General features: G+C 42.7%; 1 protein-coding gene across 1 annotated transcript in view; it reads left to right on the top strand.

Annotated features, from left to right (window-relative positions):
- The first annotated feature begins 2,532 nt into the window (after positions 1 to 2,532).
- The window catches only part of LOC143805410 (C-reactive protein-like), a 46,838-nt gene continuing 28,439 nt past the window's right edge, over positions 2,533 to 20,931 (top strand). Inside the window, exons 1-2 of the mRNA XM_077284763.1 lie at positions 2,533 to 2,667; positions 5,860 to 5,918. Of these exons, the coding sequence (XP_077140878.1) occupies positions 2,663 to 2,667; positions 5,860 to 5,918 (64 nt within the window). The 5' untranslated portion in view covers positions 2,533 to 2,662. The remainder of the gene's footprint in view (positions 2,668 to 5,859; positions 5,919 to 20,931) is intronic.

Below are 20,931 nucleotides of genomic sequence, written 5' to 3'. Positions count from 1 at the left end.
CCTTATATTTGAAGGTTGTTCTCAATAAAAAATTATTTTCCCTTAAAGCATTTAGGCTGCTGCCTTGCCGCGGTCATGTAGATACACGCTTTTGGGTTGCGTGCACGTTTTTGCCTGATCTGTCCACCTCGTGAATCACGATGGGGGCTCATTGGGCTGATGATGTGCGGGCACCTACATGTTACTATGGAAACAGGGATGCCTTGCTTCTATTCGCTGACCGGAAGATAAACAAATCATCCTTCTTGTGTATATGACTATATATTTATATTATCTATGTGGGGAATTGTTTTTTAACGATGTGTATTTATTATATGGTTATTTGATATATATTTTGTGTTGTTTTTCTATGTAATTGATGGCTGGATGGTGATTGATGCCCTGCATGGTATCCACACTATATAAGCCAGCATGTTGTGTTGATATGTATGCTTGAAAAAGACCACATTTTTGGTCGAAACGTTGCTGTACCATGGCTTAATAAATTTTTCACTTTGATGATTACACCTGGTTGGAGCGCTGTTCATCTACTTGAGTCTGTTTGGATATCCGGGATGGTTCCCTGGACATAGAACGGGCGCCCCATGAAGTGAGTGCTGTCAGTCCCTTTTCTCTTTGTTTCCTAGAGACTGTGTGTTAGTCTGAGAGAGACGTCCTTGAGGCAAGTTGGAGTATCAGTGGGAAAAGACATCGAATCGGGTAAAGCAGAGGGTCAACTTCAAAGGACCTTTCTATGAAGTTCAACTTGAGGGAAAAGAAGACGCTCCCTCTTGAGTAGTTCATCGAAATATGCAACGTTCTTACCTGTCAAGGGATCCTGATCAAATGGAAGAGACGCAAAGTGTACCTGAAGCACTTACTCCTGTAGCTGTTGACTATGAAGAAGATTATCTTGACCCACCACTTGTCAACCCAGAAGCGGGACAGGCACCTGAAACTCCTGGAATGGCTGCTCCACTACACTTGGGCGCATCCCCATCCTCGCCCAGTCAGCCTGACTCTACTGCCCAGCCTAATTCTACTACTCAAACTGACTTACACCACACCGTACGGACAACAGCTGGAATACCTCCCAACAGATACAATCAAGACCAATTTATTTGGCTGCAAATCATCTGGGAACTGGTAGAATGTCAGCGGTTACTGCAAGAACTCTCGCCCATGGAATGACGAGCAAAAGGAGAGCAGGAGTGTAAGCAAAAGGACCGTGCTGGGGTGCCTTCCTTGAACCAGGTTTGGAACTGTCAGGGCTGTCTCCCCTGCTGTCTGGGGTAAGCTAAAATAACCATACCAACCTTTGCACTTGACAGCAGTGGGCGTGTTTGAGGATAAAAAGAGAAAGCGCGTGCGGAAGCAGTCAGACTCGGTGGGAACAGACAGCGCGCAGCAGGGCGAGGTGAGTGCTCCGTCCTCTGAGCACCATAGCAGCGCAGTCCAGCGCCCATGTATCCCTGCTGTCACCGCAGAGACTGTGAGCAGAGACATGCCATGCGCCCATTGGCCAATGCAAAGCAAAGTGCCAGACGCCCTGGGCCCATGACTGCTGCACGCGTACCGCCTGAGATGCACTGGATGTGTGACCGTGAACTGTACTGTGACCTCCCAGTGCATATTTGTCAGGCCACATTGGGCCTCAACAATGCTGTGGTCAGTGCCTTACCCCTCACTACTGCTACCCCTAGACTAAAGATCCCACAGAGGACATCAGAGAATAACCGCTGCCATCAGGACCCAGCTCGATGTTGTATTCAGGACTACACCAGATCAACTCCGTGCTGACCGTTGTTGGTGCCATCGCTTGTTTCGTCAATTCTACAATTTGGAAGTCATCTGAACGAATAAACTACACTGCCACTGGCTTTTCAATCCACTTGCAAATGAAAGGCAGGGAGTGCCATGCATTTGCTTGCCCCACTCAATTGATGTCAATTTTGGAAGCAAGAGGAAAGGAAAGTGGAAAGTGGCTGTGGGAGGCTAACAAAGGCCACCATGCAGTCTGAGTGTTATTGGCTCCCCTGGTAAGGTTGGCTCTCTAAGTCATAGGTCGGGGTGAGCAGAAGGAATGGAATCAAAGGTGCAGTGAAGAAAGTCTGGATGAATGGCACTTGGATCAATAAGGTCCAGGACAGCACGGTATGCACAATGGCAGATGGATGGAGTAGGGACCATTAGATGAAGCAGAACCTGGTGTGTGGATTAACATAGAAACAGAAGATGTCATGCCATGGTGCAGCACAAAGGCTATCTAAAAACTATGCACCTTGAATATTCTGTCAAGCTAAACCTCGCATGCCTTAGGGCTATATGTCACTCTGGTTTTCTTTATAGTTCTCACTTTCTAAATCATCCTTTATTTCACTCTGGAGTTTCACAGTGTAACATGATGCCAAACTTAGGGCTAAAAGTTCACGTAAATTCTTATCTATTCATAAATAAATATTACTGAACCATCCAAAGGTCGATAAAGATCAGTTCTGTTAGTATAAGTGTATTTATACGACAACTACATGGACATTTCTGGGAAAGTCTATTGCAACATGTACTATTTACAAAAATGGGCTGACCATAATATAATACAGACTATAAAACATGGATTCTTACATCAAAACACAGTGTGGAGAAAAGTCTGAAGAAATCCGAAAAATCAGAGAAATCCGACATCATGAGGTAGAGTGAATGAGAAAACTAATTATATACATACAATTGTGCATAGAATTAATGAACTACTGAGTAATTGATTTACTTCATGATTGTGGTAAAATTTGTTTAATATGACTTGTTTATATTTTTGAAAATTTTGGAAATTTGGGGAAAATCTCACCATTTTAAAAATTTTAATTCTTATGCCCTTAAAGAAGAAAATTATATCACACAAAATAGTTAATAACTAACATTTTCCATATGTCTATTTTACATCTGCATAATTTTTGAAACATTACTTTTTTGTCACGGAGTTAGAAGGGTTAAACATTGATCAGCAGTATCCCATTTTTTCCCCCAAAACAATTGCAAAACATTTTTTTTTAGGGAACACTCCACAATTGAAGTTTCTTTGAGGGTTCTATATGATAGAAAAAACAAACAAAATTGACACCATTCTAAAAACTGCGCCCCTCATGGTGCTCAAAAACCACATTCAAGAAGTTTATTTATGCCTCAGCTGCTTCACAGGAATCAATGCAATGTGGAAGGAAAAAATAAACATTTAACTTTTGTTTCACAAAAATTTTATTTAAGCCCCAAATTTTTTATTTTCACAGGAGTAATGGGAGAAAATGGACCCTAAAATTTGTGGTGCAATTTCTTCTGAGTACACTGATACATCCATAGGGGGGGGGGGGGGGGAATTGACTGATTGAGTACGTGGCAGGGCTTGGAAGGGAAGGAGGACTGTTTGACTTTTTGAATGCAAAAATGTCTAGAATGGAGAGCTGGCGTCATGTCGAGTTTGGAGTGCGAAGGATGTGCCTAAACAGTAGAAACCCCCCGCAAGGGACCACATTTTGAAAACTAGACCCCTTAGATATTTGGTGAGCACCTTGAAACCCCAGGTGCTTTATATAAGTTTATAACGTACAATCGTTAAAATAAAAAAAAAATCAAATTTTTCCCATAAAAATGTTCTGTTAGCCCCAATTTTTTTTCACAAGGGTAAAAGGAGAAATTGAATCATTCAATTTGTTGAGAATTTTTTCCTGAGCATGCAATACTTCTTATGTGGTCGAAAATTACTTTTGATGCACAGCGCAAAGCTCAGAAGGGAAGAGGTGCCAAATAAGAAATCAGGGTTTGCTGGAATGGTTTGAGGGTGTCATGTCAAATTGGCAGTTTCTTTGAAGCACAAGAACAGCAGAAACCCCCTCTCTGAATGAATGTAGGGGTGCAGTGAGGATGTTGACATCACATGTGACTCACAGAATTTATATCATATGGCGGTGAAGGAATAATAAATGAATTTTTGACTCAAAAATGTAGTTTTAACCCCAAATTTTTAATTTTTAGTAAATTAATTGGAAAAAGTAACAGCTCAGTTTGTTGTGCAATTTATCCTAAGTGCGCCAATACCTTACATATAATCAGGAACTACATTTGAGGCACAGTGCAAAGCTCAGAAGGGAAGGAGCACCATATTGTAGTGGAGATTTTTTTGTTATGGTATGCGGGTGCCGAGACCCATTGGGACAACCCCTGAGGTGCCAGACCAGCAAAAAAAAAAAACCATAAATAACCACATTTTGCAAATTACACCCCTCAATTAAGTTATCTAAGGGTGCATTGATCATGTTGACACACCATCTGAATCACATATTTCAGAGATTTACATGGAAACCCCCGAGAAAGCGCCCAGAGCAGTGCGCAGGATAAATGTGCGCCAAACCTTACTGCGATCTTTGGGAGGCAAATGAACAAGTCAGGAGTAGGTCAATAATTGATTCTATTTATTTTTATGCCATTCCTCATGAAGTATAAGTGATTAGGTGTCTTTGGGTAGATGCGATTACAGAGATACCAGATTTATACCAGGTTTCTCTGGCTGCTGTCACACACTAAAAGACGCTTTTTTGTAAAAAAAATATATAGTTTTTGCATCGCCATATTTTGATACCTATAATTTTTCCATATTTCTGTGGACAGAGTCATATGACAGCTTGTTTTTTGTGGAGTACGTGTTGACGTTTTTATTGGTCACATTTTTGGGAACATGACATTTTTTTATTCCGATTTTTGTGAGGCAGAATGAACGAAAAATAGCAATTCAGAGAGGCAACAAAAGAACAGATTTGAAAGGTAAAACAATGATTTTTATTGTTGTTCCATCCATTACAAGGCTAAGTTGTTGGTTTATAGTGTAAATTTACAGACAGATTACTTTTATTGTACATTGAGTTTTTCGGTGTTTCCTTACTATTGCATTTTTTATACTACAAATAATGTGACTCTAGGATGAATCTTTGCATTACATGATCAATGAATTACATGACTTGTAATGGTAAAAATGTAATTGAAAAAGATGCAGCCAAAGAAAGCTGGGGCTCAAACACATTAATTTAAACAAAAACCCACCAAAGTATACTAGAAAAAATACTCACATAAAATAATAAGTCATGTATGAAGGTAGCCTTACTTATTGCATATACGTACATTCAGCCTCAACCCAATAATTGTGGTTTTCAGGGCATTCTGAGAATCACCTTGTAAAATACCTTGTATGAAATAGACATACTCTCTACATGGGTTTGACAGATTTATGTAACTTTAAATCCAATGTTGTGGTCTCAATAGACATGGGCAGATCGATTTCCGGTACTACCGTCCATCATCCAGGTGGGTAGTCTCTGGCCACTAGACAGGAGGCTCACAAATCTCTCACCTTCAGCGATCCCTGAGCTGTTTTGATTAGCCTGGCTGGAGCAACATCATTTGTCCACATCAGAATTGCTTCTCCCGTATTGACTGGGACAGCAAGTCTGGTATGGCACACAAGCCACATACTATTCAGAAGAGGTGTCAAATTTAGTGCTGTGATCCTCTTAATGAATTTGGAGCCTTCAACTCCACCAAGACTTGATGAATTTGCTCCAATGGGTTTGGGAAATGTATAGACTTCTGGGTCACAAGTTCAGGTTCATGAGTATGGAATGCACTGTTTTTATAGTATATGATGTTGGCTATTCCACCTTCACTGGGACAGTTACATCAGCCACGTATCACAACCCCTTTATGTGCATTTATATGAGTCAGGGATATTTTATTATCTCACTTGTTTTGCGTTTACTCCAATGATTACAACAAATATTATTTAACTATTACTTTTGTGTAACTATCATCTTTTCTATTAATATGTACGGTACATTAAAGGTGGATGACATTACCTGTTCTTCTTCTGATGGGTCTCATCGGATCTCAAGCAGCACAAGGTATAAGAGCTACATTTAATATATTATTCTTAGATCAATAAAATAAAGTGATTTTGAAAGTAATTTTTTCTACCCTTACTGCTCCTTGTTTTCTTTTGACAACCCTGTGCTTATCTGCCAAAATGCTGTTCCATCACCCCTGACATATCTCTATGTCCTTGAGTTTTTCCTTACTAATGGTACCCTTCGATTTTATTATGTTGGAAGGGTGGTGGGCATAAGAATAACTGACCAAACATATTTGCATCCAAGGCCAAAGATAATATTTGGTGTTTACCATTGATCTGTCACCATATTTCAAAATGTAAACTGCACACATTATGCAATAGATTTCTTAAATCTGATGAGATTAGTGTACTGACCTTGAAAGTCATATCAGAATTATTGTAATATTATTTATGAAAGTGTAACTATGTCCACCAAACCCAAATTACAGCTCCTCGGTGTCTCTTCTGAGGCTGTAATCTCATGCTGCTCAGTATAAGCTGCACCTGTCAGTCAGGCTGGGAGGGCAGGTACTGAGTGACTCTCAGATGAAGCCACGAAACCTGGTGACAAATTCTCTTTCACGGTTTTTCTTCTGTTTATAAATATATGATTGCTGGAGGATCCCCAAAGATGAATAATACAGCAGTCCCAAGGCCCCTGTGTGAATGACGTGGTAGAGTGCATTTGTGAATACTCTTTTTACTCCTTTGGGTCTAAGGTCTCAACAGTCCTAGAGAAAAAAAATTAAAGGAGTGCTCACAACTGCCCAATACCACTCCATTCACATAAGACAGGGACTTGGGGACACTTGTTTTTGTGATTGATGGTGTCCCAGATATCAGACCTTCAGTTATTACAAATTTATCACCTACGCTTTATAGTTGAGCACATTTAAGCAAAAAGAACACTCTTTAGGCATATTTGACCAAATGTCTCAGCAAGGGTTTTCACAGTCACCTTAGTATTGATGTGCCCGGGATCACAGTAACAGAAGTTAGCTACTTAGCAATTGCTGCAATTTGTACACAGGTTAAAGTGACACATCCTTCTGTGACCTTCAGACTAACACTACACACCACTTTCAATTTAGAGTAGCGCTAGTCTAAAGCTTTTTATTAGAGAGTTTATACAAATTTCTTACCTGCATTTCTTACCTCCAATCTGAAGCCAGAAAAGGAGCTGCAAAAGAAATAATGGCAACGGAAAAGGCAATGGCAAAGAGTGTGGACATAAAGGCAATGATTGTTGCTTTAAAGGATATCCAGAAAAATCGATAAACTTCAGTCACTTCTTCATTTCCCAGCAGTCCAGCACAGAAGCTCTGGCATTATCCCAAGACTTTGTGGGCAAAAGGCTGCACATTATGACTAGTAATGAGCGAATACATTTGGCACCTTTTGTTACTCGCATGAATAGTATGGTATTCGGGCTATTCGTTACTTGGCGAGTTATTAGGTATTCTCCTCGGCATATTCGAGTGACTTGCCCAGCATGTTTGGTGCTTTATTTGCAGCCAAAGAACATGCTGGGCTAGCTTGCCAATCACAGTGTTGCCGGCGCCATCTTTGGGGTGGCATTACTGTGATTGTCTGGCCTTACAGCATCATAGGGACTATTTAAAGGCTGCAGGCACCATCTTGCGCACATTGCAGCCAGAAACAGCATAGGCGAAGCAAAGTTTCAGCATAGGAAGAGTGATATGAGCATATGGAGAGTGATAGGAAGATATAGGGAGCACTATTTATTCCAAAAAGCTCTTTTAACAGCTGAAGATTGTGAAGAGATTACTTGTTTGTTAGGTTGGGATTTAAGTATGGAGAGATTTAACAGGAGGGACAGTGATAGGTGTTGTGAATTCCGTTCTCGGGCTCCCTCCTGTGGTCATGAGTGGTACTGTGTGAGTTTGTTCTTGGGCTCCCTCTGGTGGCCTTTAGCGATATGGCTGGTCTTGGCTGGGCTCAGCTGCTTCATTTCCTGCTATGCTGGGCCTATTTAACTCACCTGGACCTTCATTTGTTGCCTGCTGTCGGTGTATTCAGTCCTGATTCTGAGCTCTCCTGAATATTCCTTGTGACCAGTCTCCTGCTGGAGAAGCTAAGTTTGCTTGTTCATTTTGCTCATTATTTCCTTGAAAACGTTTCTCAGTATATGATGAGTTCAGTCCAGCTTGCTTTTATGTGATTTTTTGCTTGCTGGTTAGTTCTGGGGTGCAGAGTGCGCCCCTCACATCGTGAGTCGGTGTGGGGGTTCTTGTATTCTCTGCATGGTTTATTTTTGATAGTTTTTGTACTGACCGCACAGATTCCTATCTATTTTCTGTCTATCTAGTGTTAGCGGGCCTCATTTGCTAAACCTGTTTCATTTCTACGTGTGTATTTTCCCCTTAACTCACCGTTATTATTTGTGGGGGGCTGTCTAAAACTTTGGGGTTATTTCTCTGAGGCAAGTGAGATCTTTGCTTTCTCTCTAGGGGCAGTCAGTTTCTCAGGCTGTGAAGAGGCGTCTAGGTTTTTAGGTAACGCTCCACGGCTGCCTTTAGTGTGTGTGGATAGGATCAGGATTGCGGTCAGTATAGCTTCCACATCCCCAGAACTTGTCCTAACATTCTGGTTATATGTATCAGGTCAGTTTTGAGATCCTACCACCGGATCATAACAGATAGGCAGCTGTGTGTTCTCCTCATTGCAAGTACATGCTGCAGATCTCTGCTATATTCTACTGTATTGTATAGTAGTTAGTATTAGGAACAGACTGTGGGATTAGGGAGATATAGGGAGGATTTCATCAACTACCAAAATGTAAAAATCAGGGAAATAATATTAGGTAGCAACATCATATACAAAACTATTTTTTGGCATCTACATGATAATCCCGTGTAGCAGCCTATAATTTTTTTTAAGCGTAAAATAATATTCCTCAGTGCCAGCAAATAGTAACATCCATTTTAAAATATAATTGCTAAATAATATTCCTCGTCTATTGCTGAAGTACCTAATATTTGTCTAGCAGTTTTGCGACTGGCGCAAAACCTCTTGAGATACGAGCTACGGAAACATCACTATTTACCTCTCATAAAGACAATGTAAGAAAAATACCAAAAAATATATATTTGCTTATAAACTAGCGTATCTTTATCTAGCAGTTGTGCAACTGATGCAATCCGGGTAGAGATAATCTTACATGACAGTTTAGCAGGGGCAATAATCTTCATTACTCCACTGTTGAAGTCTGTCAGCAAGATGATCTAAAAAAACAATCCTAATTTTCCGCTGTTTTAAATAATAGGTAATCTTTATATAGCAGTTGTGCGACTTGCACAATCCGGGTACAGATAATCTTACGTGACAATTTAGCAGGGGCAATAATCTTCATTACTCTGCATTTGGAGTCTGTCAGCAAGGCGAATGAAAAAAATCATAAGTTTCAATTGGTTTAAAAATAGTATATCTTTATCTAGCAGTTGTGCACTGGCACAATCCAGGTAGAGATAATTGTGGAGACATGGGGGTCAGTTAGTGCTCTCATCCGCTGACACGGCTGTCTTTAGAAAAACTGCATGGATCAGGGCTCATACCACTGAACACCCGCTCTCTCTCCCCGTGGGCAGAACACTACTCAGACAACACAGGGTGAGGGTAAAACAGTGTGGCAAAAATTTATTGAACCACCAACACACAGTAGCATACATAACAGTATCAGTAAATACACAAGATGGTGAAACTTAGAGTCTCACCCTTCCACTGACTCACTGGGATTAGAGCTGCTTTCAGTGTTTCATACCTCCCACTAGTGGCTCCCCACTTTTGGTGGGCCCCACAGCAAGAAGGTAACAGTTTGGAAGCTAAACGAGAGCAGTGAGTTATGTGGCCAGGTGAACCAATTGTCCCAACCTAGATTCTTTAAGGGGGTTTCAGTGATGGTCAGTGAAGCAGTCCTGTGTTCTTCCAGTCGTGTCCGTAGTACCCTAAGCTGAGATCCTGAAAAGTCACATAGACCAGAAGAAAAAGTCTCTTTATATAGTACTCAACTGACATTCAACCAGCATCCAGAAGTCAGAAAGAGATGTGAGTGAGGCCAACCTGCATTGTTCAATTATGTAAACTATTTGCATAGCTTTCTCTCCTCTATTTGGGAATGCCTAGAAACTGGCTGGCATTAACAATGTAAATAATCACACATCATTGTTCAGTGGCCATGCATTACTGCTTTACAGAGATAACAGAAGATAAACTGTAGCAGATAATATATTAGAGGTAAATATTCATCCTACAAGAAGATTTAATATTTCAGACAACAGTTTCTAATTCTGGGCCTACTCAATTTACGTCTGGTATAATTAAGATGAAATGCTGTATCGTTACAATAATCTTACATGCCAATTTAGCAGGGGCAATAATCTTCATCACTCCACTGTTGGAGTCTGTCAGCAATGCGATATAATAAATATCCTAATTTTCTATTGGTTTAAAAAATAGTGTATCTTTATCTAGCAGTTGTGCGACTGGCACAATCCGGGTAGAAATAATCTTACGTGACAATTTAGCAGTGGCAATTATCTTCATTATGCCACTGTTGGAGTGTTTCAGCAAAGCAATATAAAAAACAATCCTAATTTTCTAGTGTTTTTTTTAAATAGTGTATCTTTATTTGGCAGTTGTGCGACTGGCACGGAGCCTGCAGAGTTTCGCAAATATGACTATTTACCTGTAATTTACATCAGTCTGCTGTTATCGTGTATAATCAAGCTGTGATCTCAAAAAAAATAGCAACACATTGCTAGATACTGTGATTTTGTACGTAAGACCTTTGTAAGGCTACTTGTGAAAAATAAAGCCAGAATTTTGGGGGGTTTTATAAGCATAACACATTCAAGATGAGAAAGGGTGACGTTAAGGAATGTGGATGTGGTAGTGCCTGCCAAGGCCGTGAGATAGATCCGAAGGTGACTGTATCTTGTTCTTGTTTCCTATCAAAATTAGGTCAGCTCGCGACGCCACTAAAGAACCCAGACAAGTGTGAGGATGTTGTGGGTTGGATGGCAGACAAAGGCTCCAGTTTGTTAACAAGCAGCACCACAAAGTCTTCCACACGGGCCAGTCTCAGTAGCCAAGAGGATGGGCTTCTGAATCTTCAATCTGGCCCTTCTTCCTCCCATCATCAAGAGTCCCAGGAGACAAATGACCACAATGCTGGCCACTCTGTGGAACTATTTATGTTTCCTAGTAATTTGTCAGACCTCCCAATGTGCAGCACTAAAGAGGATCTTGAGGAAGTGGAGTGCAGTGATGCCCAAACATTTGAACACCCACAGCTGGGAGAAAGCCATGCTGAGGAAGGTCAGTTGATGTCTGAAGAGGTGGAGGATAATAATGAGGCACAGTAGACATCAGGTCAGTCTCAAATTGCAACTCAGAAGGAGGATCAGATTGAGGATTTGGAAGATGACGTGGTCGATGATGAGGCCACTGATCCAAACTGGCACTGTGGCATGCCTAGCGAGCACAGCACTGCAGATAGGGATAGGTCTATAGCAAGGAAACAGGCAAGAATAGGTCTTTTGACCAGAGGTAGAACTGTCAACTGTTCCACAGAGAGGCCCCTCCCACTTCGCTAGATAAAAGGCCAAGGGTGCATTGATCACATGTATGACAATTTTTTTCTGAAAGTCCTTCAGATAAAACAACTGTACGTTGCAACATCTGCCAAACCAAGCTAAGAAAAGGCAAGATTACTGCCAACATGAGCACCACCAGCATGCAAAAGCACATGGCAGCCAAGCTCTACAGAAGGTGGGCTGTTGTGAATTCCGTTCTTGGGCTCCCTCCGGTGGTTGTAAATGGCACTTTTGTGAATTCTGCCCTTGGGCTCCCTCCGGTGGTTTTGAGTGGAACTGCTGCTCCTTGGGTTTAGCATTAGCAGCTGCTTCCACTGATCGTCTCTCCTGGCTCTGCTGTTTGGCCTCGCTCTGGTCTTTGGCCAGTGCCAGCTGTCAATGTTTCTTGGTTGGATTCAGATCTCTCCTTGGATTTCTCTGATAGCCTGTCCATTTCAGCAAAGATAAGTCATTGCTTTTCTTTTGGTTGTCCACTTGCTGTGGACTTAATCGTTCAGCTCATGTTATGTTTTTTCTTGTCCAGCTTGTCAGTATGATATATTCAGCTTAGCTGGAAGCTTTGGGGAAGCAGATTTGCCCCTCCACACCGTGAGTCGGTGTGGAGATTTTTTGTAAACTCTGTGTGGATTTTTAGCTTTTAATACTGATCGCACAGTATCCTTTTCTATCCTGTCTATCTGTTTAGAATTGGCCTCCTTTGCTAAATCTTGTTTTCATTCTGTGTATGTCATTTCCCTCTCCACTCACAGTCAAAATTTGTGGGGGGCTATCTTTCCTTTGGGGTTTTCTCTGAGGCAAGATAGCTTTCTGTTTCCATCTTTAGGGGTAGTTAGTTCTCAGGCTGTGACGAGGTGTCTAGGGAGTGACAGGAACATCCCACGGCTACTTCTAGTGTTGGTGTTAGGATTAGGAACTGCGGTCAGTACAGATACCACCTCCTCAGAGCTCGTCCCATGTTGCTCCTTAACCACCAGGTCATAACAGTGGACAGAATGCCTGGGTACCAAATCCGTGTCTGAGGGTAAAACTAATAACCCTTCTCCTGTGTTATGGCCTTCCCAATCTGCAGTCCATGAAGCAGGCGCAGATGCCTCACACACAAAACAGTCAGCAACCATGTCCATTTCGTTGTCTCAATGCAGCGTTCAGTTGTCCTTGTCCCAGACATTTACTAGAAAGCAGAAATATCCAGCCACCCACCCACAGGTACAAATTCTAAACAACCACATTGCCAGATTGCTAGACCTTGAAATGTTGCCATTTCGACTTGTGGAAACTGAGTCTTTCCTCAACCACTGGGCGGTGGCAGCTCCACAGTACTCCTTTTCCAGCCGACACAATTTTTCCTGGTGTGTCATCCCCGCATGACCTAAGCACGTGTTACACAATACCAGCTGTGCTCTGGAATCTGCAGTCACAGGGAAGGTCCACCTAACCACAGTTACGTAGACAAGTTCTTGTGGACAGGGATGATACATTTCCTAGAAGGCACACTGGGTTAACCTGGTGGACTCTGGTTCAGAGTCAGATGCTGGGACATCACACATCTTACCCACACCAACCCACATCAGGATTTGAGTCTCCTCGTATTGCACTTCCTGTCTCTCCTCATCCTCAGCGTTAGTAGCCTCCCCATCACTTCCCAGCTGGGAAATCTGCAGCACTGCCTTGGCAAAGTGGCAGCATGCTCTGATGAAGCTCATCTGTTTAGATAATAAAGCTCACAATGCAGCCGATCTGTTGAAAGGGATAAAAGAACAGACCAATCAGTGGCTCTCCCCGTGGAACCTCCAACTAGGTCTGGTTGTGTGCGATAATGAGCATAACTTGGTGGCGGCTTTAAAGCATGGTAAATTGATACACGTTCCATGCATGTCCCATGTGTTGAACTTGGTTGTACAGAAGTTTTTAAAAACATTCCCTGACTTGCTGGACCTAATTGCTAAGGTATGCCGTGTCAGTGACCATTTCTGAAAGTCAACTCAGGCTTTCGTCGGTCTAGCTTCGCTGCAGCAGCACTTTAATTTGACTCTTCACTGACTGATTTTTGACCTGTCCACACGCTGGAATTCGACCTTCCGTATGATGACAAGGCTTAGTGAGCAGCAGAGGGCAGTATCTGAATTCCAGCTTCTCAATGCCCATTAGAGTAACACTCAGCCCCCCACACAAAACAACTGCTGAGTGGGTGTTGATTGTTGACCTATGTGAGGTTCTTCAAAACTTTGATTACTGCACCAAGATGTTGAGCGCTGACGACGCTCTTATGATTGTAACCATCCAACTACTCAGTCTATTAAAATGTTCGCTGCAGAATCTGAAAGTGAATATATATAAACCCAGACTCATATTGCGAGGTGTCCAGGAACCATGTCCTGGCAACTCTCAATGCTACTCCAAACAATAATAGACAAATAGCGGAGAAAAACAGGAGCATTTAAAGTTGCTATAAAATATACAAAAGTTTATTGAAAAAACTTAAAACATACATACAAACATGTACATAAAATCAGGACACCAAATGCTAAACTCCTGTGAAACACACAATACCATAAACGATCACAAACCATTAGAAAGTCATGTGTAGTTAAGAGGGTATGCCATGTCTGAAATCCACACATGGATCAATGTGCAAATACTAGTCACTATAACCAATCTATGATCCAGGGTTCGGAACAGGCTAAGGGAAACACCCCCATGACACAATATCCATACATGCCACCTGGCGTGAAAAGTGCCATAATGGGAGTACCCTATAGAATCTATTACCAATGTGCAGGAGATAGACTGAGTTGGGTGACACCCCCGATGCGCGTTTCGCTCCAATATTTGCTCGCTTTCTCAAGGGGAAGTCAGAATCTGAAAGTGGAAGCTTTGAATGCTGAGCAAGTGGCTATAGAGCAAGATTGTACAGTGGCTGATACCACACAGCCAAGCTTCACACAGTATTCTCAGGCAACATTGGGTAGTGATGAGGAACAGGAGATGGATGAGGAGGATGAGGCGGAACAGGAATTTTTGCTCTGTGCTACAAAGAGGACTCTCAATCCCAGCTTCATGCCTGTCCAGCATTGAAGTCCTGAAGAAGAGGAGGAGGAAGCTATGCGTCATGAGGAGGAGAGGATGGTTAATGTTTTTCCTGGTGAGGACACTGATCGTTTGACTCTTTGCAGTCTGCCAAACATGGTAGAGTTCATATCTAGTCATGAGCGAACGTGCTCGCCACTGCTCGTCACTTGCCCGAGTATCATTATGCTCGGTGTACTCGGCGAGCATTTCTGGGATTATTCGTTGGTAACTGGTGTCTCCACCCAGCCTTTTTGGCGGACTTTAGAGACCCAATCAAGGTGCAGGGATTGTCTGCCAGGCCATGAAATGCCGCAGCCATCTTTGTTGTGGTCGTGCAGTGACTGGCTTGGCCGCACAGCATCATCCCGAGTATAAGAGATCTTTCGCCGCCCTGCTCGCCGCATTCTGTTCCTATTTCAGCGAGAGTAGGGAGAGCAGGTGCTGAAATAGGGATAGAATTTGTGGTTTTTAGAGGTAGTGTAGTTCTGCAGCTCTTACATCCACAACTCCTGAGAAACCAACAGTCCTTTTTAGGGCTAATTTGTTGGTCCCAATATTACAGTGCTAGGTAGGCATGGCACAGCATATCCACATCAGTGCAAGGGCTTCAGGCACTGTATGTGCATCCATTGCTCCCACTGCATCCCTCCCAAAGCTCCATAACTGTCTGCTGCTGCAGCTTCTTTATTTTATACCTTTTTTTGTTTTTTTTCAAAAATTTACCCCCAAAAAACAAAAATATACAGTCTGTTCTGGCAGACTGAGGCCTGTTGAAAAATCCTAGTTTGTCAGGCATACGTATCATAGTTGTGTGTGCTAGCCTTGTGCCACTTTTTTTTGTGTGCTTTAAATTCACCTCATATATCTGCGTGCTCCAAGTTTTTGCATTTTATTCCGTTTTGCCACTGTTTTTTGCTGCCTGATACTCAAATTCTATACAGCACTATTTTGGATCTTAGAAAAAAAAAAGGCCACATATTTGCCAGTGACAGCACTCATATATCTGCGTGCTCCAAGTTTGTGCATTGTAGGCTGGCGTACCACTTTTTTTGCTGTCTGATACTCTGATTCTATACAGCACTATTTAGCTTCCAAAATTGCAAAAATGCCACATTTTCCAGTGTGGTATTTCCGTGACAGTCCTCACATATCTGTGTGCTCCAAGTTTCGTCATTGTAGGCCGGCGGACCCCTTTTTTGCTGTCTGATACTCTGATTCTATACAGCACTATTTAGCTTCCAAAATTATAAAAAGGCCACATATTTGCCAGTGTGGTATTTCTGTGATAGCCCTCATATATCTGCGTGCTCCAAGTTGGGTCATTGTAGGCCAGTGGACCCCTTTTTATGCTGTGTGAGAATCTAAATCTATACAACACTATTTAGCTTCCAAAATTACAAAAAGGCCACATATTTGCCAGTGCGTTATGGCTGTCAGACGTCTCATGTATTTGTGGCCTACAGTGATGAGCCATGTACACAGTGACCGCCAGAAAGCGAGGCACCGTGCACTCCATGACCGTGAGTACAGCGCACGTTCGCAGTAGAGAGACAGTTCATGTTCCGTGTTACTCTTTGCAAAACAATAATTAAAGGGCACAGAGGAATGACAGAGGACATTGTTACGGTCAGCAGGGTACTCCCTCAGCATTTTCCAAAACAAACTACTCCTTATGAGAGTCCTCCACGCCTCAGGGCCAGGGCGATAGGAGGGTTTGAGAAAACTCTCCTTGAACTTTGTCAGTGTTCCACTGCCTCTGCTGGATTGGAGTTGTGTCTCTCTCACTTGTACTACTTGCTTGGCCAACGAACTGTGACCTCTTCTGCCAGTGTTTTCAGATGGGAATTGTTTTAATATTTTAGCAAGAAGGGCCCTATGGTCCTTCAACATTGTACTACACCTGTCTGCCTCTGGAATAAGAGAAATAAAGTTCTCCTTGTAGCGTGGGTCTGGAAGTGTCATCAATCAGTATTCCCTGCCACCCAAATTTTTGAGAACGCGAGGGTGACCAGAAAGGCAGCGGAACATAAACTCAGGCGTGCGTGCAAGACTGCTAACAGAGAGGACAACTTACCATGCTCTCCTCCACCTCCTTGTCCTCAGTCCTCCACAACTTTTGACAAACCTCAGTAACATCATGGTAAAAACATCCTTGTAAATACATTCCCCTTTAGTTTTTATCTCCCACACTTCATTGTAGATAGTAAGTTGTCACGAGCAGGATGGTTTTTTTTGTTTAATTATTGTTCTCGTTACTTAGTGTAGATTGTAAGCTGTCACGAGCAGGGTTGTTTTATTTCTGTTTAATTATTGTATTATTGTTATCGCTGTTACTTAGGACTGTTGTGTTTCAAACTGCAAATATGTTGACGCTATATAAATAACCATAAATATTTATATTAGAACACAGCCGGATGGAGAAGTTAATTATGGCATCATTGCTGCTCACCATCTTGGTGAATTCCTCAAAGTTTTGGAGGATGGTACATATGTCTGACATCCATGTCCACTCCTGAGATCATATGTGTGAAGTCAGAACTGAATACCAACGGCCTTATTGATGCTGGTAGTCAACAACTGCCTTCTTCTGCTCAGAAATCCTTTCCAAAATATGCAGTGTAGAGTTCCAATGTATGGGGAGGACATCACACACCAGTCGGTGAGACAAAAGCTGCAAGCACTGCAGAATCATGGCAAGGGCAGATGAAGCTGTATCTGACTTTCTAAAATGGGTAAGTAGAGCCTCATAATTTTCCTAGCAGATCTGGCACCTCCGTGATGCTTTTCAGAAAACATTGAACAATGAGGTTAAGCACATGGGCCATGCATGGCACATGTGTGAGCTTGCCTCGACACAGAGCAGCCACCAGGTTCCAGCCTTTGTCAGACATGACCATGCCTGGCTGTAGGTTCAGTGGTGTCAGCCACAGATATGCCTGCTTTTTCAGAGCTGTCCACAACTCTTCATCATTGTGCTGTCACCTAATCATATCAGCTTCAGCACAGCCTGTTGCCGATTGCCTGAGGCAGTGCTGCAGTGCTTCCAGCTTGTGACTGATGTGTTACTTTCAGAGATGGAGGCCGAAGAGGATGCGAAGGGGGAGGGGGTGCAGTAGCTGTAGACTGTGGTGGCAACCCTGATTGACGTAGGGCCAGCAATACTCAGGGTTGGGAGGACGTGCACCATCCCAAGGTTGGACTGTGTCCAGGCTTCCACTATGTTAACCCAGTGTGCCGTTAGTGAGATGTACTGTCCCTGACCACAAGCACTTGTCCACGTGTCTGTGGTTAGGTGGACTTTCCCAATAACAGCATTGTGGAGGGCATGGGTAATGTTGTGGGACACGTGCCTGTGTATGGACGGGAGGGAACACCGGTACAAATAGTCCCACATGTTCGGGGCCTCGGGGTGATCCTTGACTCTGCCCTCACTTTCAAGATACATATCCAAGCCCTTAGCCACTACAACTCAAAAACATTTCCAGGATCCGTACAGTCCAAGAAACTGCAAAAATGTATGAGCACGCCCTCATGATCTCCCGCCTACACTATTGCAACCTTCTACTCTCTGGCCTCACCTCTAGCACTCTTGCACCACTCCAATCTATCCTAAAGTCTGATGGCCGAGTAAACCAACTGTCCCTCTGTTATTCCCCAGCCTCTCCTCTCTGCCAGTCCCTACACTGCCTTCCAATTGCCCAGAGGCTACAGTTCAAAACCCCAACTATGTTTGACAAAGCCTTCCACAAACTATCTCCATACATCTGCAACATGGTCTCCCAATGTCCTACTGGTTCATGGCTTCCTCTACGCTAACACAGTGTGCCGTCAGTGAGATGTACCATCCCTGCCCACATGCACTTGTCCAAGTGTCCGTGTTTAACCCCTTAGTGACAGAGCCAATTTGGTACTTAATGACCGTGCCAATTTTTACAATTCTGACCACTGTCACTTTATGAGGTTATAACTCTGGAACGCTTTATCGGATCCCGCTGATTCTGAGACTGTTTTTTCGTGACATATTGTACTTCAAGTTAGTGGTAACATTTCTTCGATATTACTTGCGATTATTTATGAAAAAAACGGAAATATGGCGAAAATTTTTAAAATTTTGCAATTTTCAAACTTTGTATTTTTATGCCCTTAAATCAGAGAGATATGTCACAAAAAATAGTTAATATATAACATTTCCCACATGTCCACTTTACATCAGCACAATTTTGGAAACAACATTTTTTTTGTTAGGGAGTTATAAGGGTTAAAAATTGACCAGCAATTTCTCATTTTTACAACACCATGTTTTTTTTAGGGACCACATCACTTTTGAAGTCATTTTGAGGGGTCTATATGATAGAAAATAACCTAGTGTGACACCATTCTAAAAACTGCACCCCTCAAGCTGCTCAAAACCACATTCAAGAAGTTTATTAACCCTTTACGTACTTCACAGGAACTGAAACAATGTGGAAGAAAAAAATGAACATTTAGCTTTTTTTTGCAAACATTTTACTTCAGAACCATTTTTTTTAATTTTCACAAGTGTAAAAACAGAAATTTAACCACAAATTTTGTTGTGCAATTTCTCCTGAGTACGCCGATACCCCATATGTGGAGGTAAACCACTGTTTGGGCGCACCGCAGAGCTTGGAAGTGAAGGAGCGCCGTTTGACTGTTTCAATGCAGAATTGGCTGGAATTGAGATCGGACGCCATGTCGCGTTTGGAGAGCCCCTAATGTGCCTAAACAGTGGAAACCCCCCACAAGTGACACCATTTTGGAAACTAGACCCCTTAAGGAACTTATCTAGATGTGTGGTGAGTAGTGTTGAGCGATACCGTCCGATACTTGAAAGTATCGGTATCGGAAAGTATCGGCCGATACCGGCAAAGTATCGGATCCAATCCGATACCGATACCCGATACCAATACAAGTCAATGGGACTCATGTATCGGACGTTATCCCTGATGGTTCCCAGGGTCTGAAGGAGAGGAAACTCTCCTTCAGGCCCTGGGATCCATATAAATGTGTAAAATAAAGAATTAAAATAAAAAAATAGGGATATACTCACCCTCTGACGCGCCCTGGACTTTACCGCCGTAACCGGGAGCCTTCTTTGCTTCAAATGCGCGCGTTTTCAATCACAATCACAGCGTGCCTATTTCTGCATTCAGGACCTGAAATTACGTCACGGCTTGCTGTGATTGGTCGCGTCGCGGTCACATGGGCGGCACGCAACCAATCACAAGCCGCGACGTAATTTTAAAAATGCGCGCGTGTCCTGCCTCCCGTGACGTCACGGCTTGTGATTGGTCGTGTCGCCCATGTGACCGCAACACGACCAATCACAAAGCCGGAACGTAATTTTAAAATACTGAATGCCTAGAAGGACCTGAAAATTACGTCACGGCTTGCTGTGATTGGTCGCGTCGCGGCCACATGGGCGGCACGCGACCAATCACAAGCCGTGACGTCACGGAATGAAGAAAACGCGCGCATTTGAAGCAAAGAAGGCTCCCGGTTACGGCGGTAAAGTCCAGGGCGCGTCAGAGGGTGAGTATATCCCTATTTTTTATTTTAATTCTTTATTTTACACATTAATGTTGTTTCAATACCGATACCCGATACCACAAAAGTATCGGATCTCGGTATCGGAATTCCGATACCCGCAAGTATCGGCCGATACCCGATACTTGCGGTATCGGAATGCTCAACACTAGTGGTGAGCACTTTGAACCCCCAAGTGCTTCACAGAAGTTTATAACGTAGAGCCGTGAAAATAAAAAATCGCATTTGTTTTCACAAAAATGATTTTTTCACCCACAAATTCTTATTTTCACAAGGGTAACAGGAGAAATTAGACCACAAAAGTTGTTGTGCAATTTCTCCTGAGTACGCCGATACCCCACATGTGGGGGTAAACCACTGTTTGGGTGCACCGCAGAGCTTGGAAGAGAAGGAGTGTCATTTTACTTTTTCAATGTAGAATTGGCTGGAATTGAGATCGGACGCCATGTCACGTTTGGAGAGCCCCTGATGTGCCTAAACAGTAGAAACCCCCCACAAATGACACCATTTTGGAAACTAGACCCCTTAAGGAACTTATCTAGATGTGTGGTGAGCACTTTAAACCCCCAGGTGCTTCACAGAAGTATATAACGTAGAGCCGTGAAAATAAAAAAATCGCATTTTTTCTACAAAAATGATTTTTGGCCCCAAAATTTTTATTTTCACAAGGGTAACAGGAGAAATTAGACCACAAAAGTTGTTGTGCAATTTCTCCTGAGTACGTTGATACCCCATATGTGGGGGTAAACCACTGTTTGGGCGCACCGCAGAGCTTGG

Source organism: Ranitomeya variabilis, chromosome 1 (genome assembly GCF_051348905.1).
Source record: "Ranitomeya variabilis isolate aRanVar5 chromosome 1, aRanVar5.hap1, whole genome shotgun sequence".
NCBI classification, from domain to species: Eukaryota; Metazoa; Chordata; class Amphibia; order Anura; family Dendrobatidae; genus Ranitomeya; species Ranitomeya variabilis.
The sequence above is the reverse complement of the archived record's forward strand: the minus strand, read 5'-3'. Positions and strand labels throughout refer to the sequence as shown.